The 27,757-nt window shown below is 36.5% G+C and overlaps 1 protein-coding gene across 1 annotated transcript; it reads left to right on the top strand.

Moving 5' to 3' along the window:
• The first annotated feature begins 10,185 nt into the window (after nucleotides 1–10,185).
• Nucleotides 10,186–27,546, top strand: LOC131927571 (uncharacterized). Its single transcript, XM_059283283.1, has 7 exons — nucleotides 10,186–10,250; nucleotides 16,426–16,496; nucleotides 17,016–17,173; nucleotides 20,365–20,486; nucleotides 22,955–23,105; nucleotides 25,057–25,166; nucleotides 27,264–27,546. The coding sequence occupies exons 2-7, from the start codon at nucleotides 16,445–16,447 to the stop codon at nucleotides 27,322–27,324; spliced, it is 654 nt and encodes a 217-aa protein (XP_059139266.1). The 5' UTR covers nucleotides 10,186–10,250; nucleotides 16,426–16,444; the 3' UTR covers nucleotides 27,325–27,546.
• Nucleotides 27,547–27,757: the final 211 nt, after the last annotated feature.

The following is a 27,757-nucleotide window of genomic DNA, read 5'->3' on the forward strand; positions in this document are numbered from 1 at the left end:
ACCTGAATTAGTTTTTTAAGTTATTTCCGATTTCTAAAAAAAAAAAGCATTTCTTATTAACCGATTTGTTTCAAAACATTTTCATGGGTCAAGACTCGATTATAATACACGGTAAAAATGTGAATTAATTAGATGTTTAGGCCTAATTAATTTTTTTTTTAAATCAATGTTTAATGTTTTATTTATAAAGTAGGTCCTACTAATTTTCCGATTTATTATGCACACTTTGTTTCCGTTCATTTTTGCAGCGCAATTATTTTTTTTCAACTGGATTCTATCATATTTTCAAAAAAATTATTAAATACTAAAACTTTTATAACATTGCAGTCTTCTTTATTGTTATAAAAATATAAATATTTTTTCACAATATAATTGGTGATTATGCAATTAGGGGAAACAAGCAACTACTACACGCCATCCGCTTCACAACACCCGGGGTAGATTTAATCCAACACAACCCTCACCTACCTCACACATCAACACATGACATCATAAACCACATACCGAGCCAAGCCCCACACAGCCCATCCCTGCACCACACCCATGACTCACATCCCATTACCCATACAGCGATCGCTAGTAGAATTCGGCCTATGTTAAAAATTACAGGTGTAGTTTGGCCAATGTTATATCAACTGCTGGTAGATTGTTGCCTATTCAATGCAATCACGGGTGGATTTTTGGTTTTTGTATTACAGTAGCCGTTTGCACCCCACACTTAAAAAAAGCTAAGTTACCGTCGCTTATTGTCCATAGGCAAATGAAAACGATTTTATATTTTTCAGAGATTGGCTAAAAATAAACTAGTGTTATTAGTTAAATGCACATCCGTCTTTTCTTCAAATAGTAGGTCGGGTGTCATCCCGTGCGGCACCTCAGGACATAATTTTTTTATTTCAGAAATGTTTCTCCTAGATGTGTTTTGAAATGATGATGTCTTTCAAAATCGTCCACATACTTGAGATAAAAGTTTAGCATTTTGTCGTGTTTGATTGTTTTTAAAACGTAAAACGTATAGTTTTTTATCGACTCTGTTAAACTTGGTAAACTTCTTATGACGCTATTGAATTAAATTATTAAAATCCTAAGACAATTTACTCAAGACAATTCATTAAACTAGGATTGATAGAGGAGGCGTACTGTCAGTGGTCTCAGATGGACTAGTCAAGTCTCCTATAAGTTTAATACAAAGCACTCAATTTTGATATGTTAAGTCCTGGTCTATTTGAAATATATTCCGTCACCTGCGTATGCGGACCCCTGTCTTTGTAGATTTCTGTTTTTAATTTTTATTTAAATTTAAGGGGATGTACGAGTTTTTCCCCCTTATTTTACTATTTAACTTCTAAAGCATTTAGCTTAATTTTACCATGTTCGGCACATAAAAGTAAGTAATAAACAGCAAAATCGCGTTTGAAAACATGGAAACCAATAAAATTCGTCCGCCATTTTGAATGTTTCGGTACTTTTAAAAACAAATAGGTTGTTTATTTTTTTGTTTTTTTTTTATTTATGCATTTATTGCAATTGAATTTACACGGCTAATACTTCAGTACATTTTACAACTTTTATCACTGCAGCTTTTCGATAGAACTACTTATCATATTTCTACAAGGTCTAAAAAATCACACCCTTTTTTAGTTTTGAGAAGTTTCAAAATCTGCATATTTTTTATCATAAAGTTTTTTTCTATAAATGCAAACACAGCTCCCTCGAGGCAAAAGTTTATATTTTGCATGAAGAGCAACTAATGAAAATAAATAAAAAGAAAAAGGCTTTTTAAATAAAAAAAAACTGCAAACTGAGAAAATTAGCAAGAACTGACGAAATAAAGATCAAGAAAAATACCATTTGTGTGTAATGTGTAAAGCCGATTTTAAGATTTGGGTGTCTCGAGATGTGGAATATAACATTATTAAAAATATGAGAAATAAAGCTTTTCAATGGTGCAAAATACAGACTGATGACGGACAAAAACTTTTTGTAGGGAGTTTCTTAGGCCATTAGAATGGTAGACAAGAGCCTGCGCCTAAAAGATGATATTTTTCTCTAAATCTTTATTTTATTTCTTACTCACGTACCCGTCGTGCATTAATTCACGTAACAGAATGTACTTTTGGTATTGTTTATTTATTTTATATTTGTATGAAAGTAGAATACCTGGCCAACGGAAGCACTATGTGAGCGACTAATCATGTTTATTCATGCTTTCTGTCATTTCGCTCACTGAGGTGAGGGGAGAGAATGAAGGATATAAAAGGGGAGTGTAAGGTAGAGAAGGGCGTGCCTGTATAAAAGAACTAGCCATCGGTACCCGTTTCACGTGAATTATAGGCCTATAAATAAAATAGTTATTGGTCAAAACGCAATGTGCTTCACTACACGCTGAACGATATTACTGACAAAGCGTTCAATGGTAGTTAAGTGGTTTTTAGTAGATTGTCTAAATCCAGATCTTAGCGTCTACGTCTAGTTTTTTCGTAGATCTAGTCTAGATCTAGAATCGAGATCTAGATCTATATCTAGAATCCAAATAGATAATATAAAAACTTATACAAGTTTAGGCCGAGAAAATCGTATTGTATACATTTCATAGCGTTCGCATAATCTAGCTCTTGAATCATATTTGAATGAAATAGTTCATTTCTTTATTTTATTCTAAACTCGGAAGATGACGTCATCAGTTTCGTGCTCTTTTTTGTAGTGTAAACAATAAAAAATGCGTTCTTGTCCCAAGTATAAACGCTTTTCCGGTTGCATGATTAAAATTGTTGTTCTACATTCGAATACGCCTTTATTTTTTATTGTTCTTCTTTAAATAAAATTGTGGTTATACATTTAAAACATCTAACATATTATTTTCAACAAAATTCCGTACAAAGTTCTTCATATATCGCTGCAGATTCTGATGTGATGTCCGGCGAAAATATTTTGCGGACAGACAGAGAGAGAGAGAGAGAGAGAGAGAGAGAGATAGAGAGAGAGAGAGAGAGAGAAGTGCGCACATGGCCTTTTATATATAAGGCTGGGAACCGTCGCTCCGTTCGTGGATTGTTCTTGGATTATTGTAATGATTATCGTTACTCTACAATGGATCATTGTTGAATGTCTCAAATTCCAAAGATGGGTAAATATATGAATAATAAGGATGTACGTTCATCAAGAATTGTACTGTTAATTATGTGAATATTATGAATCAGTGGCGTAGGCTGGGGGGGGGGGGGGTGAGGTTGAAACCTCTGTAAAATAATTTTTACCGTCATAATACCACTGTTACTTATTTAAATATATTTCTGAATTAGTATATATGTGTACTTGTATATGTATGTTTAGAACAGACATCTACAAACTGACTCTATGTTCAATTTGAGTTGGTTATTAACCCCCCCCCCTCATCACCTAAAACGGGACAGGTTGTGTAGAACTACATTAACGTCACACCTAAGTATACGCTGGGTTGGATAATTGACCTAAAGTGACCGGAAAGTGGTGAATGAAGTTGACAACCCCCCCCCCAACCCACCCCGAACTGATCTGTCAAGTACATTTGGAAAACGCGTAATGCGGTACCAAAGTACCATGCCACTAAAAACATAGCTTTTGAAACAGGTAAAACTCTGTAAATATTGTTTTTGCAATTACCTGTATGGAGGTTTGAGATCAATACAGTGATCTAACCCATACCCTATCATTATGTTACAAAATTATCTAGCACGTGGCATCCGTTAATCTTGCGCCCTGCATAGTGGGTAAGGGGTATTACTATATTCAGCGTTAAAACTTAAACAAGTGGAGCTGTTGGGAACATTAATCGTTGACTATATCGAACCAAGAGCGTCCCCTGGCACCCCTAAAGGGTTCGATTTAGCGCCCTGGCTTACTCGTGAGAGCAATGGCCTCTATGTTCGTTCTAAACAGTGCGGTAGACAATGGATGAGAGGGGCCGTTACAGTTGCTCACTAAATTGATTTACGCGTGTCAGCCGGCGCCCTGAAAGTGTGCGATTTGGCTTTGAACAAATTGCTTCAGTCAAACTGATGTTAATAATACGTAAAATATATTATTTCCACGTGTTAAAGGAAAAATCCTGTTGTTTTGTGTCACTTTAGAGAATGACGTAATTTGCATCATCGTTTCAGGCTGCTATTCGTCGCTCTGGGTTATTCTGTGAGCATCATGGCGCCTATATTAGTTTTAAGTCGCCAAAGGCGTTACGCGGCGCTTCTGTGGTAGTGTAATCGGAGGCTCTCGAGAGTGCCACTCCCCCTTCGTCCATGACACATGGGCGGTCAGCGAAGTGTGTTATATCTCATTATTTCAGTGTGTGATTAACGTGCACTCAAGGTTTTCATGCGGTAGTGTAGGTAAATCCGTGTCCCGATATTTATGATCCAAGCGCAGGCATTGTTTACAATTAAATAACTCAGTTTTAGAAAAGGTCACGCGTCTAAGAACATATGATTTGTAACGCATTGATGAAACCCTTCTTATACATTTCATCAGATTTTCTTTTATCCCCGCTGCTACACGCGGTGACGGGTGCGCTAGTATATATATATATATATATATATATATATATATATATATATATATATATATATATATATATATATATATATATATATATATATATATATATATATATATATATATATATATATATATATATATATAAGTATATATATACTAGCCGTCCCGCACAGGCTCTGCACTAGCCTCTGAGAAAAACCTATATGTAAAAGACCATGATTTATCTCTTTAAGAAGAAGCATAAATTATACCTGGCATTGCTCGGGTTTATGAAATATATTACTTTTGGAATTAATCCTAACCACAACGAACTAAAACCAAAACATAAAACATAAATCGAAAACACAAACGCAAACAGAAACCCTAACACAAACACAAACTTAAACGCAAACAAAATCACAAACACATAAACAAACACAAACACAAAAGCAAAAGCAAACACAAACACACACGCAAACAAAAACCTAAACGCCAAAAAAAAAAGGAAAACAGAAACATAAAAACACAAACACAACCGCAAACACAAAATCAAACACAAACACAAAAGTAAATCAAATGAAAATGCAAACAATAACGCATTTACAAAAGCAAACAAAATCACAGACGCAAATTCTTACACAATCAAAAACACAAACACATCATCTACACAAACGCAAACACAAACGCTCACTATTTATCCCGGTGCGCTAAATTGCACCCTGCCGTGTCGACTGAGGAACCACCTGTTTCTACGTTTTACATGACTATAATACTCATTTTTATTTATAGTCTATTGCACTGTTTAAAATGTACACTGCCGGGGTGCCAGCAGTCGTGCCTGCTCAATTTAGTGAACGACTATAATACTCACAGCTTATCTGCAAACCGAAAGATAGAAGTAAACATAGATCACATCTAGGAGCGGTTTATAAACTGTTATTGATCAAAAAAATTAATTAAAAAACAGCACGTTCAGTGTAAAAAACAAATAAAAGGCAGTATCTAAAATATCCCTGTTTTGCCTACCACATTCCACTGTATTAATCCATTCTAATTATATCAGTAAGCTTCCAAAACACCAAAGAAACTAATAAATAGTATTTTTTCCTCCGTTGTAGTAACCTAACCTAACCTAACCTAACCTAACCTAATCTAACCTAACCTAACCTAGCCTAGCCTAACCTAACCTAACCTAACCTAACCTAACCTAACCTAACCTAACCTAACCTAACCTAACCTAACCTAACCTAACCTAACCTAACCTAACCTAACCTAACCTAACCTAACCTAATTTAACTTAATGTAACCTAATTTAGACTAATTTAACATAATTTAACCCAACCTAACCTAACCCAACCCAACCTAATCTAACCTAACCTAACCTAACCTAACCTAACCTAACCTAACCTAACCTAACCTAACCTAACCTAACCTAACCTAACCTAACCTAACCTAACCTAACCTAACCTAACCTAACCTAACCTAACCTAACCTAGCCTGTCCTGACCTGACCTGACCTGACCTGACCTGACCTGACCTGACCTGACCTGACCTGACCTAACCTAACCTAACCTAACCTAACCTAACCTAACCTAACCTAACCTAACCTAACCTAACCTAACCTAACCTAACATAACCTAACCTAACCTAACCTAACAATCCAACCTAAACTAACCTAACATAACATAACTTTATGAAACCTAATTTAATTTGATATTATCAGATCTAATCTAAGCTAAGCCAATCCATATCTTATTGTCCTAGACCCGTATGTATCGAATGTCCAGCTTCCCCGAGGTGTGTGCCAGATATTGGTTGGTAAGACAAGGGTTCCCAATCCCAGTTGGAGGGAAGGCAAATCCTGGTGAGATACGACATCGAATGGTTATAGTTACAAAATATTGAATGAATTTCGGTATCCCTCGCGTTTTCCGTTCCGAAAATAAAGGGTTAGAGTCAGTGGCGTAGCGAGGTCGGGTTTCACCCGGTGCGGCTTTTAATGGTGTCCCCCCTCAGAGGTGTAGCGACCCTTCCCGGGGACAAACTTTCGATTTTCGATTTGCACTCCCCCTCAAATTTTCGATTTGCACCTCTTATAAGATTATTTAACACTCAAATTAATCACTTAATGAAGTGTAATCATCATTTTTCAGTGGCAGCGTTGGTAGTGTCGAATTCACAAATTATGAATAACTGAAAAGTAGAAAAAAAAAACAACTAAATAGCGGCGTATGATATGCCGCGGGTCGGCTCGTATAAAATAATTAAGGCCTGAAATAGTTTAAAATAGAAATGTATTATTGGAATAGATTCTAGAGTAGATAGAGTCTAAATCTAGATCTTAGCGTCTACGTCTAGTTTTTGCGTAGATCTATTCTAGATCTAGAATATCTAGATTTAGAATCCAAATAGATAAAATAAATGTTATAAGTTTAGGCCGGGAAAATCGTATCGTATACATTTCATAGCATACGTAGCTCTAAATCATATTTGAATGAAATAGTTCATTTCTTAATTAATTTTATTATAAACTCGGAAGATGACGTCATTGTTTCGTGCTCTTTACTGAGTGTAAACATAAAGTGTGATCATTGTTAAATGCGTTCTTGTCCAAACTATAAACACTTTTCCGGTTGCATGATTTAAATTGTTGTTCTACATTCGAATACGCCTCTATTTTTTATTTTTCTTCTTTAAATAAAATTATGTTATTATATTTAAAACATCTAAGATATTATTTTCAACCAAAGTCCGTATCAAGTTCTCCATATATCGCTGAAGATTCTGGTGTAATATCCTGCGAAAATATTTGCGGACAGAGAAAGAGAGAGAGAGAGAAATGCGCACATGGCCTTTTATATATTAGGAAAAACGCTTGGGAGACAGCAAAATCCACAGCGGGGGACAGAAGTAGATAAAATGTTGTGATTGAGGCCCTATGCTTAACAAGGCCTAAAGAGGATTAAGTCCAGTTACCACACAGACACTCATAATTTTAAGTTGTTAGAAAGACATGCCCAGTCATCGCACCTTAGGGTAGTTGACTAAGCGACCTAAGAGTGTTAATTTACTTGTGTGGCTTTTTCTACGTACACTTAAAAATAGTAAAGAAAATATTTGGTTAGTTATCTGCTTAGGAGCATGTTTGAAAATTGTAGGTGAATTAGTTGTTGGAATAACTTTATTACAAAACAACAAAAGCAAAGGCTTTAAAAAGAAATACATTTTATGAAATTCAGTGTAATAGTTTCGGAATTAATTAAATATTTTACTCATAAAAAATGTTTATTTTATAATGTACAAAACGTGATTAACGGATTTCCATTTACAATATTTAATAAAACTAATTGAATTTTAGACAAGTTTTATGTATTTTGTTTAAACATTAGGGTGATGGTATAGATAGGAGTATGCGTATGAGTATATGAGTATGATTATATGAGTATGAGTATATGCGTATGAGTGTATGCGTATGAGTATATGCATGAGCATGAGCATGAGCATGAGTATGAGTATGAGCATGAGGATGAGTATGAGCATGAGCATGAGCATGAGCATGAGCATGAGTATGAGTATGAGTATGAGTATGAGTATGAGTATGAGTATGAGTATGAGTATGAGTATGAGTATGAGTATGAGTATGAGTATGAGTATGAGTATGAGTATGAGTATGAGTATGAGTATGAGTATGAGTATGAGTATGAGTATGAGTATGAGTATGAGTATGAGTATGAGTATGAGTATGAGTATGAGTATGAGTATGAGTATGAGTATGAGTATGAGTATGAGTATGAGTATGAGTATGAGTATGAGTATGAGTATGAGTATGAGTATGAGTATGAGTATGAGTATGAGTATGAGTATGAGTATGAGTATGAGTATGAGTATGAGTATGAGTATGAGTATGAGTATGAGTATGAGTATGAGTATGAGTATGAGTATGAGTATGAGTATGAGTATGAGTATGAGTATGAGTATGAGTATGAGTATGAGTATGAGTATGAGTATGAGTATGAGTATGAGTATGAGTATGAGTATGAGTATGAGTATGAGTATGAGTATGAGTATGAGTATGAGTATGAGTATGAGTATGAGTATGAGTATGAGTATGAGTATGAGTATGAGTATGAGTATGAGTATGAGTATGAGTATGAGTATGAGTATGAGTATGAGTATGAGTATGAGTATGAGTATGAGTATGAGTATGAGTATGAGTATGAGTATGAGTATGAGTATGAGTATGAGTATGAGTATGAGTATGAGTATGAGTATGAGTATGAGTATGAGTATGAGTATGAGTATGAGTATGAGTATGAGTATGAGTATGAGTATGAGTATGGGTATGGGTATGAGTATGAGTATGAGTATGAGTATGAGTATGAGTATGAGTATGAGTATGAGTATGAGTATGAGTATGAGTATGAGTATGAGTATGAGTATGAGTATGAGTATGAGTATGAGTATGAGTATGAGTATGAGTATGAGTATGAGTATGAGTATGAGTATGAGTATGAGTATGAGTATGAGTATGAGTATGAGTATGAGTATGAGTATGAGTATGAGTATGAGTATGAGTATGAGTATGAGTATGAGTATGAGTATGAGTATGAGTATGAGTATGAGTATGAGTATGAGTATGAGTATGAGTATGAGTATGAGTATGAGTATGAGAAGGAGGTCGAGGCAGAGATAGAGATACATATTTATTCCTATCTATATCCCTATCATTGATTATGACCCTGATTCCCACTTAAAACTTATTCTTTTACCTAAACCTCACTCTATACCTATCATAAATCTTACTAATATCCCTTACAATAACTTTAAAAATTATTCCTTTCCTTATTCTCATCACAATTCCTTTGACCCAAATATGTCTCTTTTATAGAATTTAACAGGAGAATATATAAAAAAAAAGTCTAGGCCTAAATCTCTACACGTAATTCCTAAAGCTCAATCCTGATCCTGATATCGCTATATACTAGCAATTATTTTCAGAAAATCTATTGTCTGACACTAACCGCATTACATTTCTGAGGTAGGTTCGGTACATGTACGCAGTAAAGTAAGATTAATGAATTCACTATGAAAAGAGTTCCCACAAACAATGGGCAATTAAAAAACTGCGAAACGAAAAACTGCGCAAACAGAAAAATTCAGAAATACAAACAAAGAAAACTAGTATAATACAATTTTGTCATATTTCGAGGAAAAATGCTTTATTTATGCTACAATGTACATGTACTCTATGTTACTTTTTATAAATGTTCGATTTAAGAAAACAAAAAAAAATGCCCTTGCGCATTTTTTGTGTGCGCAGTTTTCCCGTCAGCATTTTTCCGTTGCACTTCTTTCCAGTTAACGTGAACTGTTCCCTGATCTAGTCCTAAAGCTACCAGTTAATACAATACCACCATTTACCAACAACCTATCACATCTTTGTTTGCAAAAATAATATTTTTAAACAAATGCGCTTATAGTTAACATACAATAGTTATTCTATTTTAATAGGCTAAAGAAATACTATACAACAGATACGTGTACGTGTTTTATATGGTAGAGATGGGTTTATTCGTTGATTGACTAATGAAACATTCCTATTGGATGATGATCCTACACGCCCAGCCTCCTAAGCTGTAAGTGACATTCTATAAAACGGGATGTTTAGTCGTACTCTGCTGCTCTCAGAGGCGACCGTTGATTGATAGCAGTAAATTTACGAAGAACCTAGGTTGTAAAGTGTAAGTTGGATTAAATGTGTTCGTGTTTTTCGTGAGTTTTACGTTGTTAACTAAAGAAGCATGTGATTTAATTTCTTAAAAAGTGATAGTAACGATTTTTAACAAGATGAAAAATACAATATGATATGCAACTGAGTAAGTCAATTAATGTAGAAAATGTGCCTTAATTGCAAGTTTTATTAAATAAATGTATATTGTATCGGCGTGGATATCTATGATTCTAGTTGTAAGCATCTGCTTTGAGCAAGCTGTGAAGGCTAACTCTCAAATTTGGCTTCAAAAAAGCGAAGTTTTATAAAAAACAAAAGACGTTTAAAAGTTTGATAGAAAAAAATATATCATGATTTTTTTTTTAAATTAGGCTCTTACGTGTATAATTATTTATGGTTAATGAGACATACAGAATACGCAGTTTACATTCTTCTTCGTTGAAAATTCAACACAATCTAGTATTGTAATTTTATTACTCGAAAGATTTATGAAAAAAAAACATAATTAAAAGATTACTTTAATACAAAAAAATTACAAAAGCGGATTAAACAAAAATAACCACTATAAATAGCTTCACCAACTAGTTGATGGTTAAGTCTTGGTCACGACTGCTCAAACATTATATAAATAAATTAACTTTTGAAATTAATTTTTACAATTTAATTACGATACATATGTAAGCCCTGCTAGGGGTGGGGGATAACTACACTATCTACCCTTCCCTAGGTTTTACTAATAACTGTCCGGTCAGTGCAACCGTGGTAAAACCCACGGTGGTTAAACTCTAACCTTAGTCTAGATAAAAACACAAAAAAACTTTAACAATTTAATTAAATTTATACCATAAAAAATTGAACCAAAAAGCGTAAACATTAAGTCAAATTCTAAACACACAGACCACACAGACAATCTTCCTATCCCATACGGCCACCGAAACGCCATCTAATATCCGCACCAAACACAACAAACAAAACAATGCATACACAACACTACGTATAAAACAATACCTACAAAACAATATACAAAAACCAATAAATACAAAACACCCAGCCAAGCTGCACAAGCAACCTCATTGGAAGGCAGGGGGGAAGAGAAAAGAATAAAGAAAACATAAATAAAATGCATGGCAAATACATACATCAATATATACATATGTTTAAATACTACTAACTTGTACTAAAGATATCTAAAAAAATCAAGTAAAATACACGCATTCAAACCAGTTTAGAAAACCCTTCTAAACATAACGACCTAAACCACGTGGTCCAAATCACAGGCCAAGGGTTTAAAAAATACTAAAATACATTTTAAACCAACAAAAAAATATACCACCTGCCGATGCCCACTATTTCGTTTTAGACGAAAAAGAAAGATAACGAGAAACATCGGCAGTCGCTTTCTTACAAATCACTTCTAAAAATAAAAAAATAAAAAAAAACAAATACCTTCACGCACGCAGTGCGCCAAGCGCTCACACAGAAACAGACCCGATCTACATTCTGGTTATAAGGTGAAAAAGGACTAATGCTGGCGGTCACTCGGCCTTAAATACCCCGTGACTGGCCGGAAGGGGAAACCCCGTAGCCGCTGTCCAGTAGAACGCACAGATTCGCACCCAATAAAATAATACAGAATAAATCATCCATTCACCCGCTCACATTCACCCTGTTTTAAAACATGCAATCCCTGTAAGCCATTCAAATAAAATATACAAAAAATATACATCAGGGAGTAACAAAATTAATACAGCATGACACAGTTACAAATACAGCACTCTGCGTATCGCGATCCCTAGTTGACCGACGCAGTGTCCCAATATTTTCTCCATTTCTTACCATCGACTGAGAGCAGATTTGATAACTTTGTCCGGGGTGGCCATGCTACCCAAATGCCGGTAGTCTGATGCATTGGTAGCAACATTTCTTACTTAACAATGTCTATAGCCTGGCATACTGGTGTGGAGGCGGGAAGATTTCCTGGCGGATGTTAAAACCCATACTGGGTGCGAGTAGGCACAAACATTTCAGAGTTCTAGCTACTCTGCGAAAACCAGATGGTCCACCCCTCTTTTCATGTAGAGTAGCATCCCCTATCTGGGTGATTGTGAAGTTTGCGCCATGCTGACCATCTAGACGACCGGTGGGGCGAGGCACAGGTGGCCCGAATTGCTCTTAGAGCAAGGTATGCTGGACGGCTGCCCGTATCACACACCGCGTGCACTAGACACACGCTGTGGCAACGTCTCATCTGTACACACGCCGTCTGGTCTTGCGTCACAGCGTAGGCCCATTGGTGGAGCGTCGGCTTGGTTGGTCCGGAGATGACGCAACCGCCTTACACCACTGCCTCTCTTGCTGTTACACGCCGCCAATCATCGTATGTCCGCCTCGACACACTCGTGGGGAAGGTGTCCAGTTAGCCCTCTTTGTGGGTCAAGACTTTGACGCCATAAGAATTTTATAGTCAGGTCGACTGCCACCGTTCTCCAAGTCACCGGTCTGCCTTAAAAACCAGACCCTGCACCACACACCGTGCCTTGTCCAGCCTAGCACACAGGAGGCACCGATCTCCAACAACCTGACTGGGTGTTTGAACAATCCCTACTCTAGACACAAAGACTAAACACATACATTGTTCCATGGTGACCTATAAAAAACAAAATTTACCTATACTAACCTAGCCCTAATAGAAAAACAAAAATTTACCTAGACTAAAGCACTGACCCCGCTCGCGCTACCAATTCGTAAGCCCTGCTAGGGGTGGGGGATAACTACACTATCTACTCTGCCTTAGGCTTAACTAATAACTGTCCGGTCAGTGCAACGTGGTAAAACCCACGTTGGTTAAACCCTAACCTTTGTCTAGATAAAAACACCCAAAAACTTTAACAATTTAATCAAATTTAATACATAAAAAATAGAAACAGGAAAGCGTACACACTAAGTCAAACTCTAAACATCTTGAACAATCATCTAATAAACACTAAAAAAAAAACCACAATGTTCGATGGAATATTATGTACATTCGGTGCCTTGGATAGTCTAGGCTCTTACCACACAGACAACCTTCCTATCCGCTACGGCCTACGAAACGCCATCTAATATCCACATCAAACAAAACAATGCATACACAACACTACGTATAAAACAATACGTACAAAACAATACATACAAAATACCCAGCCACGTTGCGCAAGCAACCACGCCGGAAGGGGGGGGGGGAGCGAAAAGAATAAAGAAAACAAATAAATGCATGGCAAATACATACATCAATATATACATACGAGCCGACCCGCTACGTATCATACGCCGCTATTTAGTTTTTTTTTTCTACTTTTCAGTAATTTATAATTTGTGAATTCGACAGTACCAATGCTGCCACTGAAAATATTTGCTTAAAAACACTAAACCCCCCTCCCCCCCACATGAAATCAGCCTCCTCTTAGTTACCTCCTCTAAGTTTAAAATCGTTTCAAACTAAATTATATGCCCCTAATAGCCGTCACCAAACCCGTCACTATGATTGTAAAATGTAAACAGCGTGACCACAGCTCACCAGACAATGTGGGGGTGGGGTGGGGGTGGTAGTGATAGTGATAGAGAGAAAGAGAGGGGACTGCAAGGAGGCGCTTGCAGCTTGTTTTCTAACTGCTCCCAGAAGAGAATTATATATATATAGATGTTTAAATATTACTAACCTCTTCTAAAGATATCTAAAATAATCAAGTAAAATACACACACGCATTAAAACCTGTTAAGAAACCCTTTTAAACATTACGACCTAAACCACGAGGTCCAAAACACACGCCAAGGGTTTAGAAAATACTAAAATACATTTTAAACCAACAAAAAGAATACACTAGGTGTGTAACTGACCTACCGATGCCCACTATCTCGTTTTACACGAAAAAGAAAGATAACGAGAAACACCGGCAGTCGCTTTCATACACATAACTTATAAAAATAAAATATAAAAAAAAAACAAAAACCTTCACGCACAAGGTGCGCCAAGAGCTCACACAGAAACAGACCCGATCTACATTCTGGTTATAAGGTGAACAAGGACTAATGCTGGCGGTCACTCGGCGTTAAATACCTTTGACTGGCCGGAAGGGGAAACCCCGCAGCCTCTGTCTAGTAGAACATTCATGCACAGATTCGCACCCAATTAAAATAATACAAAATAAATCATCCATTCACCCGTTCACACATAACTCAACTAATAACAAATATTCTATTTCAACAAATGCTATACTTTAATATTTTCTGTTTTTGTTGAAAATACGATAAAATACGATAAAAACATTTTTATATTAATTTAAAAAGCTATAAAATAAAAAGTTAAAAAGTTGTACTTTTTCACAAACACGTGTTATATATGTGTTTACGACGGGAATAAAGATTTTTTTGTTAAGCACGCGGTCACTTTTAGCCCTCGACGAGAGCTTAGAGTCTGATCCACAGTTTTTCCAAACGGCCTAGTCATATATAGAGGTCCATGCAAAAAATTAGTCAAGTGTACAGAGGTTAAGTACCCAAAAATGTGTGCTGAAATTACCCTGTTTTTTAAATAAAATTAAACATTATTTAGGGAAACACGACTGGTTAGTTTTGACCACTTTCAAGATTTTCCTCGGATATGGCAATTTTTTTTTCTGACACCACTAAGCGTACGTCTATGAACTCACAAATTATCAAAGGGGTTCGTTCGGGAAAAGTTTTTTTTTTTATGTATAGCTCATATAATGAGAATTTTACTGCTGTTCATGTTTTAGCCCTCGTCGATTGACTTGAGTCAAACCGACAGTTTTCCCATACGTCTTTGTCATTTACAGAGGTGATTGCAAAAAATTAACCTGGTGTACAAAGGGTAAGCGCCCTAAAATCTTTGTTGAAATTTCCTTCTGTTTTTTCCATAAAATACAAAGATTATATAGGGAAATACAACTGGTCAAGTTTTACCACTTTACGAAGTTTTCCAAGATATGGCGAATTTTTATAACACCTCTAGACCTTTTTCTACGACCTTACAAATTTTCAAGGTGGGTCGTTTTTGGCAAACATTTTTGAGAGATATATAGCTCTTATTAGACGCCGGTCAGTCATGGTCAGCTTTGACCCCATCTTCTTGAACCTTGTGATCAACCGGTACGGCCCCCTTGTTCTATTGCCCAAAAGGCAGGAGCCTGCCAAACTTGAATTGCCTCTGGCGCCGAGTAATACCCTAACCGGGATCTGACCGCTTTGCTATGTATTTATAGGACAATTATGAAAATCGTTTAAATAAAATTGGAGTGATCTCCACTAAACTTTATCGAATATTCTTAGATAACACTAAGGGGGATTCTAAAACTAATGCAGTCGGGATATTTACATTTTTTAAAAAGAAATGTATGAGTACTTTGAAAAACATATAGTAGGATCTCAAAGGAAAATGAATTGCATACCAAATGAACAGCAAAAAATAGTGTATCATAGTTTGGAACATTAGTACTTTACATAGAAAATCTTGATTAATTTTTAAAAAGTTAAGTAATCATCTAATTAAGGGGATAAGTTCAGTTTATTTTTTTTTTTACAATTTAAGATCTATAGCCTTTTGAATATTTTTTCTATCTTTGGCAGATGAAAGTAAGTATTAAAAAGCAAAACAGGGTTGAAATCAAGTTTAACAGTGCTAGGCTTTTTAGTAACACAAAAACTGCGATATGAGATAAACAGCAAAAAACAAGGAAAATTGGGACACGAAAAAACCATATGTGTGTTATTTAAAAAGCCTATTGTAAGGTTTGGGTGTTTCCGAGAGGACGGAAAATACGATTATCAAATAAATAAGAAATCCAACGCTCCAAAGATGCCAAATAGAAAATGATGACGGATGTAAAACTTGCATGCAAGCTTGGGAAAAATGATTGTTTTTAAAATTGATTAATAGGGTCATAAAGATGGTATTTTAACCATTCGTTTTCTCATTCAATTATTTGAATTATACTATTAAGCAATACTTAGCAGTTCTAATCACCATCCAAGAAATCGGTTTGTGAATATTCCGTCAACTCTTTGACATGAAATTACTCAGACTGTTAAGTAGAGTGCTGAAGTTTAAACAGTCTTAGTAATCTTGTTGTTTTAAAATGTTTAAGAATACAATATGTATTTATTATGTGTTACGATATTGTATTCAGTGAACTATTACAAGACTACATGAAAATGATCCTGATTAGCTTAATGATTCTGCTAAATCTTGCCAGAATGTGTGAGTATTCCGTTTTGTTTTCAAATTTGTTTTTTTTTAGTCCGTTAGGGGTAGCTTCCCGGGAGTGTGCGATTTTTCTCAATATTCGGTAAATAAAAAAATTAAAGTCGATATCGTTTTGACAAATACAATCAAATACTATCAAAGAAATATATATCGTCAGGCACAGTTTACATTTTTGTTATGTCAGTTTTAGAAAAATAGGTCACACGCATAGGAATATAGGATTGGTAACGCAATGATAAAACCCTCCTAAAATTTTACATCATACTTTTTTTCTGAAACCGCGACAATACGCTAGGACGGGCACGCTAGTATGTTATAAAGTTTCAAAAGAAACGCAGGGAAGAGGGGCGAAGTTTTAGGGAGACTGAAATATTACGGTTAGAACCTTGTCTCATACAGTTTAAGTTAACAACTCTAGAACAGTTTCAGTTTTTAAAATAAATAACCTTTTGAAATAATTGATATTTAGTTAAACACATTAAAAAATTGTTTTCTATTTTGGCATTGGACTAGCGGAATGTAACAACATTTTATACAGCAACGTGCTTCGTGTTGCTTCTAGCCAATGGGGTACGGCTGTGCACTCAAGTAACAATACAAGAGTTGATTTTACTTTTGAAATGTTGCCTTTTGATACGACACTGACTCTAAACCCACAATTCACAGCACCGGTCTGTATTTGTATTTTCTTTTTGTTTTTATTTTTTATTTTTTAGTATCTAAACCCGCACAACAGCGGACAATAGAAAATAATGGCACTACATATAAAACAATTGTTATTCTGAAATTATCGTGAAGGAAATATTAATTTCATAAATCATATATTACAAAGTGTTAAAGGGAGAGGATAACTGCCATACGCTTACATACACGACACGTGTAACTATCGACACGATTCAAAAGTAATCATTCATCCCACACAGTGGCGTAGCGAGGTCGGGTGTCACCCGGTGCGGCACTTAATGGTTTTACCCACCAGAGGCGTAGCGACCCTTCCCGGGGACACATTTTCGATTTGCCCCCCCCCCCTTCAAACTTTCGATTTGCACCCCCCCCTCAAGTTTTCGATTTGCACCCCCCCTCAAGTTTTTCTCTATATATTTTGCTATTTTTTGCCTTGGTGTCACCCCCTTAAATGGTGTCACCCGGTGCGGTCCGCACCCCCGCCCCCCCCCCCCTCGCTACGCCTCTGATCCCTCACCATACACTTTAATCACCATACACCACACACACAAACAAACACACAACACTCGGAGTACATCAAAACATACACCACTTAGCTGATAGATTCACGCATCAAGACATCATGAACGACACGCCGAAGCAAAGCCCACGACAAACATTCACCTCACTTCATACAGAGTAGACCGAATCCTAACAAACCTGCCCCACATACGAAATCTAATCACTCCACATACAGCCCTCACATCACATGTACAGTTCTCCGAATAAAACCCGACACCACTCCACATCACACCCGATTATTCTAGTCACACATCAACACAACACTCCAACAGGGCACCTACTTTCCCGAAGATACACACAAAATCATTCATCGTACACCATACAGACCACGCTTCAGTACCTAAAAAACACACACATCACTCAAAAAGGTCGGTCGTTCGTCTCCGGTGGAAACTCGGAGATAGCACCCTAATGTTTGGCGCCATCTTCTCAAACCTTTTATCGCAGAAAACTTTCCAGGAAGACTTTTAATACCTGGGTTATGGTAAACGTTAACGCATGTATTACGGTAAAAATCATAACTTAGCAAAGATATAATTTTTTACCGAAATACATGAACGTAAACGTAAACGTAAACGTAAACGTAAACGTAAACGCAAACGTAAACGCAAACGTAAACGTAAACGTAAACGTAAACGTAAACGTAAACGTAAACGTAAACGTAAACGTAAACGTAAACGTAAACGTAAACGTAAACGTAAACGTAAACGTAAACGTAAACGTAAACGTAAACGTAAACGTAAACGTGAACGTGAACGTCAACGTGAACGTGAACGTGAACGTGAACGTGAACGTGAACGTAAACGTAAACGTAAACGTAAACGTAAACGTAAACGTAAACGTAAACGTAAACGTAAACGTAAACGTAAACGTAAACGTAAACGTAAACGTAAACGTAAACGTAAACGTAAACGTAAACGTAAACGTAAACGTAAACGTAAACGCAAACGCAAACGCAAACGCAAACGTAAACGTAAACGTAAACGTAAACGTAAACGCGAACGCAAACGCGAACGCGAACGGGAACGGGAACGTGAACGTGAACGTGAACGTGAACGTGAACGTGAACGTGAACGTGAACGTGAACGTGAACGTGAACGTGAACGCGAACGCGAACGCGAACGCGAACGCAAACGCGAACGGAAACTGAAACGTAAACGTAAACGTAAACGCAAACTTAAACGCAAACGTAAAAGCAAACGTAAACGTAAACGCAAACGCAAACGCAAACGCGAACGCAAACGGGAACGTGAACGTGAACGTGAACGTGAACGTGAACGTGAACGTGAACGTGAACGTGAACGCGAACGCGAACGCGAACGCGAACGCAAACGCTAACGGAAACGTGAACGTGAACGTGAACGTGAACGTGAACGCGAACGCGAACGCGAACGCGAACGCAAACGCTAACGTAAACGTAAAAGTAAACGTAAACGTAAACGCAAACGCAAACGCAAACGCAAACGCAAACGCAAACGCAAACGCAAACGCAAACGCAAACGCAAACGCAAACGCAAACGCAAACGCAAACGCAAACGCAAACGCAAACGCAAACAGAGACGCAAACGTAAACGTAAACGTAAACGTAAACGCAAACGCAAACGCAAACGCTAACGTAAACGTAAACGTAAAAGTAAACGTAAACGTAAACGCCAACGCAAACGCAAACGCCAACGCAAACGCAAACGCAAACGCAAACGCAAACGCAAACAGAAACGCAAACGCAAACGCAAACGTAAACGTAAACGTAAACGTAAACGTAAACGTAAACGTAAACGTAAACGTAAACGTCAACGTCAACGTCAACGTCAACGTCAACGTCAACGTCAACGTCAACGTCAACGTCAACGTCAACGTCAACGTCAACGTCAACGTCAACGTCAACGTCAACGTCAACGTCAACGTCAACGTCAACGTCAACGTCAACGTCAACGTCAACGTCAACGTCAACGTCAACGTCAACGTCAACGCGAACGCGAACACGTACACGTACACGTACACGTACACGTACACGTACACGTACACGTACACGTACACGTACACGTACACGTACACGTACACGTACACGTACACGTACACGTACACGTACACGTACACGTACACGTACACGTACACGTACACGTACACGTACACGTACACGTACACGTACACGTACACGTACACGTACACGTTCACGTTCACGTTCACGTTCACGTTCACGTTCACAATCACAATCACAATCACAATCACAATCACAATCACAATCACAATCACAATCACAATCACAATCACAATCACAATCACAATCACAATCACAATCACAATCACAATCACAATCACAATCACAATCACAATCACAATCACAATCACAATCACAATCACAATCACAATCACAATCACAATCACAATCACAATCACAATCACAATCACAATCACAATCACAATCACAATCACAATCACAATCACAATCACAATCACAATCACAATCACAATCACATACATTTACAATATGGTTATTTTGATAGTAGTGCAAAAGGGGAGCAGTAGAATATTTAAATTGTATTTGTTTTAGTGGAAAAATTATTGCTTGTTGCAATTACATTTTTTTTAATCAAGTTATTATATTTTGTTTTTCTAGGAACTCTGGTTTTACCTGAGAACGTCTTACTTGCATAGTAGTTATACTGCAATGGTGGGGGTAAGCAAAAATGGACATAACACACATGTAGAATTTGCAAAATTTAGAACCCGTAACTTCTGGTAAGTTTTAGTTCAGTGTATGTGTGTATTATATTTAGGTATACAGCTTATCTATTAATAAGTATAAAGATTAAATTATTAATGCAAATGTGAATTTGTTTGTTAGTTATTCCATGGATAATCCTATGCATGTTAACTTTAATGTAAATGTGAATCTGTTATGATATATCTGTGTAATCTTCTCTCTCTCTCTCTCTCTCTCTCTCTCTCTCTCTGTCTCAAAATATTTGTTGAACATAATATGTTAGATGTTTTTAATGTATAAACACAATTTTACTCAAAGAAGAAAAATAAAACATAAAGGCATATTCAAATGTAGAAAAACAGTTTTAATCATGCAACCGGAAAAGTGTTTATAGTTGTGATAAAGAACGTATGAAACAATGACGCTACTAATGTTTCGCTAAAAAAGAGCAAAGAATTAATTACGTCATTTTCATTCAAATATGATTTAGATCTACGTAAGCTATAAAATTTATACAATACAAATTTCTCAGCCTAAACTTTAAAAAAAAAAATATCTATTAGGATTCTAGATATTCTAGATCTAGATCTAGATATTCTAGATCTTCTAGATCTAGAGATTCTAGATCTAGATCTAGATGATCTAGATCTACGGAAAAACGAGACAGACAGATCTAGACCCCACCTAGATCTAGAATCTATTGCAATAATAAATTTCTATAACAAACTATTTCAGTATTTTCAGGCCCTCATTACTTTATCAATGAAATCTTTGTTTAGCTATTTTCTAATTTATATATATATATAAAGCAGAGTTGTCGGGTGCCCGATAGGGCACCTCCCGCCGCCGTTGGCGCTTAGAATTCTGCAGGCTCTTGCCTTGGGGCGACAAAAATCGGAGGCCAGTGCCGGTTGCCCGAAAAGTCCACGATTAGGGGGTCAAAACTGACCTCAACTAATCGGCGCCTTATATAAGCTTTATATCGGAAAAAAATTCCACGTAGGAACTTTTTCATAACTTTTGAGGTCGTAGACCGACCCACGGGGGTGGTTAAAAAAACTATGATATGTTCCGGAAAACTCCCTAGAATTTTAGAACAGACCGGTCCGAATTTTCCCTATATAAACATTGTTAATTTTCTGAAAACTGATGACTCTTTTCAAAACAATGTTTTGGAACTTTGGCTCTGTACATCGCGCTATTTTTTTTTCCATAAACCCGTGTAAATGAATCGGCCTTATGGATACACTATCATTCAGCCTCTGCTCGCACGGCGAGGGCTAAAAAGTGACCAAGAGAGAAATTCTCCTTAATTGAGCTATATATAAAAAAATGTCTCACGTAGGAACCCTATGAAAACCCTTGGAGATGTACATCGGCCCCAGGGGGTCCACACATAAATTGTGCTACCCTCGGAAAAATTCCGGAACGAATGGTTTAACTGACCAGAGGCCATATTTCCTTATATAAATATAGTACGGTTTTTGTTAAAAAAAATAAATACAAAAATCTGGACGAACAAACCCAATCATAACTCCTGAGGTCGTAGAAATACCCGCGATAGGGGGGGGGGTGTCACTATACGGTAGGCGTTATATTCGGGAAAATTCCAGAAGGGCTTTAGAACTGACCGGTCTGAATTCCCTATATAAACATTGTTAATTTGGTGAAAAACAATGACTATATTCTAAACAATGTTTTTGAATTTTAGCTCTGTACATCTGGCTAATTTTTTGCATTGAGCTGAGTAAATGAACCGGCCTTATGGATATAGTATCGGTCAGCCTCTGCTCGCATGGCGATGGCTAAAAAGTGACCACGAGTGAAATTCTTCTTACATGATCTATAAATAAAAAACTTGCCGAACGATAACCCGGATATTTTGTGAGGTCGTAGACCGACCCTTGAGTGTAACAAAAAGCAATTTTTCCCGTCGTTAAAAAAAACATTATGGTCGTTGAAATTGTCCGTATTTTCTTATTTAAGCATAGCAACTATCTGTGAAAAAAAAATAAACAGTCTACGTCATTCGTTCAATTTACAAGGGAGATAACGTTTTAAAATAATAATTTTTCAAACAATTTAATACTATTTTAAACACAAACAGAAAGTGTCGAAATGTAGCATTATTTTAGTAAAAAATAAAATTGTAAATTAAGAAGTGTATTCTAATTTATTGTAGAAATTAATTTTAAATTTCAATGTAAAATCAATTTTAAGTTATACTGTTAAGGGAACCTCTGTAGTTCTTATTACCTTTTGATTTATATATTGCGAACATCACAACAATCTCTTTGAAAACGGGATAAAAGCAACAAACAACAACAACAACAACAATTTCTCTAAAATTAGTGTTACTGTTTAAACGTAAGCACTACACATAACAGCCAATCACTAATTAATTAAGCATTCAAATTCTCAATGTTTTGAATACCTAAGCGAAGCTAGGCAGCATGACTAGTTAATATACTAGTATTGTGTATAATGTTGTATGTTTTTTCAGGCTCGGAACTCGCGCTGACCTTAGAACTCACATCTATCATAATGTGACTGACTCCGAAGTTATCCGTGACCCGCCCTGCACAGCCTCATTTGGAATGTCAAATATACATTTTGCGGAAGGACATGTTCCGGCTTGTGCTTTTGACTTTTCAGTAAGATTATAAATATATGGGTAGGTGTGAGATAGGGGGATTGTTTACTCTCAAGTGCTGTACCAAGGATTGTGCAGTAGGCTGTTATCAAAAGGCAATAAACGTTTGTAAGAAACAAATTAAGTAGAGATAGATAGAGTATTGCAGTGAGAAGACCGGTTTACAAACAAAACTTAATCAGGTTTGATGATAGCTGTTCTGAGACTAACACTCGATTGATAGGATGTGTTAGATTTAATAGTTATAAATTCATTACCTGTTCTACAAATATTTTCTGCTTACATAGAAAAATCTGTCTAAAAGTTACAACATAAATCAAAGCGTATTTTAGTATTAAAATTGTTTTTTTTTTCAAACATAACAAGACGTTTTTTTTTTCTGTTTTTTACAAGAGTAAACGCACAATGCCTTTTTTCGTCCTTCTTTTTACGTTTTCTCAACATTGCATTTTTACTCAAAGTTCAACATTAAAATCGCATTCCAAGTTATTCAGCATTATACTATCTACAAAACTACGTTTGAACATTAAGTTTATTAAAATACTTTAGGAAATATTGATATTTATGTAGCACCACCCCCTAATTTGTGTATATAAATGTACCTAAAAAATTGTATTAAAAATTGAGTACGAGCTACCGCAATGAATAAACGTATACATGTGTAGTTTAAGAAATCTACATCTTTCATCAGTTTTAAAAATCTCTTATAACAAAGTTATAGATGTTTGAAAAGGTGTTCGTTTTCACACCTTTTTTTGTGATTTCCATGGCACCCAGTACTGCTATTGGCGGCTAAACATTATTTTTGTCAATAGGTTAACAACTTTTGAATTTATTAAACACCCAGAAATGTGTTAAATAAAAATGAATTTTTATCCGTATTGTCTATCCTTAATATACTAGCGTGCCTGTCCCTGCGCGTTGCCGCGGGGTTAAAAAAAACACAGGATAACCCGGGGCGAATCGTACTCTGCTGGGGCGCAGTCAGACGCACCTGATTCAGTTTAGTGAACGACTACAATACTATTTCTTATCAATATTCTATCCACCATCATAGCTCTACCGATGTAGCCCAGAGCGACAAATCGCGAACTGTCGGACGCCGGTGAAAGTGTCTGATTAGATTTAGTGTACGATTAAACGCCCCATCTTATTCATAGTCTATCTCACTGTTTAAAACTAGGCCCGTAGCGCTCACGGGATAACCCGGGGCAACACATTACACTCTACCGGACGACGCTCGTGCGAAATTGATTTTTGTTTTTCGCAGAAGACTCCCCACGAATATTCTCAACAACTTCCCAAAGTTACATGGCAATCAGATGAAAGGTGTAGCGATGTATAAAAGAAAAAATAAATCGGACGAAATATATAAGGAGGGTTTCATAAATGCTTTACTAATTGATAAAAGACGAAAGACCATGTTTTCTAAAACTGCGTTATTTAATCTAAACAATGCCTGCACTTGGATGATATTTATCGGGGTACTGGTTTCCTACACTACCGCCAAAAAAAAGCCCTGGGCACCAAATTGCACCTTGTCGGGTCGCCGGCGAACGCGCCTAATTATATTGAGTAATCTACTCTAAAACCCAATTTTATCCATATTCTATCAAAAGGTTTAAAACGAACGTAGGCGCCATAGTGCCGCCCTTGCTAAATTAAAAAAAAATGATTTTTTTTTACAGAAACCTATCCTAGAGTGTTTTATTCAACTCCCTAAAGTTTGATGGCGATCGAATGATTGGTGTCAAACCGCAATCGACTTTTATTCTTATATACCCAATTTAGAAAAATCAAATCACGCCCTGCCAGCCCCAAGGTGTAGTAATGCATATACGACAGACACACAAAGTAATAAACAAAGAAACATACATTGTTTTATGTATATTGATTTTTGCTGCGTGTGTATACACTTTAACTATTGTACGTATTTGTTTCTTTCTCTTCAGCCAGCGACAATTTCATATCTCATGATGGGCTGCCACGACATGGAGTTAAGACATGCGGGAGGAAATGAGACACACTATACGGGTTTTACGTTAACCAGACTAGCAGATCAGTTTAGTCGCCATTTGTTGTTTAACAAAAGTTTTGATGATATATTGTAGTCATTGATAATATGCTTGTTCTGTTAGCGTTTATATATCAAATGGTAGTAATAATAGGTTTTTTAAAGAGAAAAGAAGTTTTTGTTTGAGTAGGCAAAGTTGTCCTAAAGTGGTCCTATATTCGTTTGCTAGAAAAAAAGCTCTTGGATATCTAAGCAGGTTCTGAGAAGTGTGTCTATTTAACACTTGCTGCATATACCTTTCTCAGCCCGGGATTCGGGGATAAAAATAAGTTTTAATTAATTGTCTAAATGCAACACTAACTCTCACAACCATAACCAGAAATATAATCATAACTCTTTTCTAGTCCCAATCTATTTAACAATTACTGCAATAAACATTCAGCTGAGCATAGTGCTTACCAAATTATCCCTTTATATGCTAAAAACATAGACAAATGTGAACTTTACTTCATTTACCCCACAGACCGTCTGGTTTAAAAATGAAACTTTACTTGTTAGACCATATCCTTATTCCTATCCCGATTTTTGTCCTTATCCATATCTCTATCTCTGTCTCTAATCGTATATTACACATATTCATTTCGCTATTTCTGTCACAATCCTATTTCATTTCCCGTATTTCGAACAGTAACCCGATTTTCACTTTTGCATGTTGCTATACAAATAATACCTAAAGCTATACCTACTCATTCATCACCAACTCCACCTCCACATGCAACCGCACCTACACCTACACCTACACCTACACCTACACCTACACCTACACCTACACCTACACCCACACCAACACCAACACCTACACCTACACCTACACCTACACCTCACCTCACCTACACCTACACCTACACCTACACCTACACCTACACCTACACCTACACCTACACCTACACCTACACCTACACCGACACCTACACCTACACCTACACCTACACCTACACCTACACCTACACCTACACCTACACCTACACCTACACCTACACCTACACCTACACCTACACCTACACCTACGCTTACGCCTACGCCTACGCCTACAACTACAACGACAACGACAACGACAACGACACCTACACCTACACCTACACCTAAACCTAAACCTAAACCTACACCTACACCTACACCTACACCTACACCTACACCTACACCTACACCTACACCTACACCTACACCTACACCTACACCTACACCTACACCTACACCTACACCTACACCTACACCTACACCTACACCTACACCTACACCTACACCTACACCTACACCTACACCTACACCTACACCTACACCTACACCTACACCTACACCTACACCTACACCTACACCTACACCTACACCTACACCTACACCCACACCAACAACCACACCTACGCCCACACCCACACCTTTACCCACAAACCCACCCACACCCACACCCACACCCACACCTACACCTACACCTACACCGACACTGACCCCCACCCCGACACCGACACCGATTTAAAAAATATCTAGTTTTATTATATTATAAGGATTATATCATGAGCACCGTTTTTTTAAATTTCAGAATGTGTAAAAAAAAAAAAAAACGTAAATACAGAATCAATGAAACCAAATAGCACTAACGTTGCAAAAAGCGCAGGTGCGAATGATTCCGCTTGTGTGGCCTATAAAAATATTTTAAAATTGAAAACAATTCATTTTCACCTAATTGTGTATATTTGAGCTCGCAAAAACTCCCAATGTTATAATACACAGGAATGGGGAAAAAGAAATCGTAATGTTCAGGTGTGCCCATTTCTTTAGCGGATATAATCGGCCTGCAACACTTTAGCCTTTTATATAACAGATGTATATTTCTGTTCATGACGTATGTGTAAGCGTTGGGTGACATTTGATATAACATAATGTTATATCTACAAACTCGAAAATACTTATTTTAAAAAATAAAACCATTAAACACTTAGTAATACATTTTCCAGAAAATTCACATTTTATATAAATAAATAAATAAATAAATATATATATATATATATATATATATATATATATATATATATATATATATATATATATATATATATATATATATATAATTCTTTTCTTTTTTTTTAGTCAAGGTACTTATCCCTATAGCTTTGGATCATCTTTAAGGCCCGCTCGGCCTTGCCCCTAGGTACTTGAGATTTACAAGCCGGGTTGTACTATTAATGTTGCCTCAAAAACTTTTGGAGATCAAGCGCAGATTTAAAAACTACAATTGCAATTTGTAATCACCCAGCACACTTTGATCAAATAATTTAAGCAGAAGGAAAAAAAAAAACAGAAAAAAAAACATTTTGTCTTTATCTGAAACGGAATTTAAATAATAAAATGCATAACTTTCACTATCTGGAAAAAATATCGCTTTTAATTTTATTGTTAATCTCCAAATAAAAATTAATCTAATATTTGAACATGTGTTTCTTTAGTTTATTTGGAGTCAAACGTTATCGATTGAGAATTGCAAACAAGTGCGTACATATATTTTTTTTCCGCCTCAGACACGTAATGTATAGCGTCAGTTGTGTGTTCGCTTTAGTATCATCATCGGCTTGTGAGGACTGATA

This window comes from Physella acuta, unplaced genomic scaffold, assembly GCF_028476545.2.
Source record: "Physella acuta isolate Inbredline_101_S28 unplaced genomic scaffold, ASM2847654v3 ptg001420l, whole genome shotgun sequence".
NCBI lineage: Eukaryota > Metazoa > Mollusca > Gastropoda > Physidae > Physella > Physella acuta.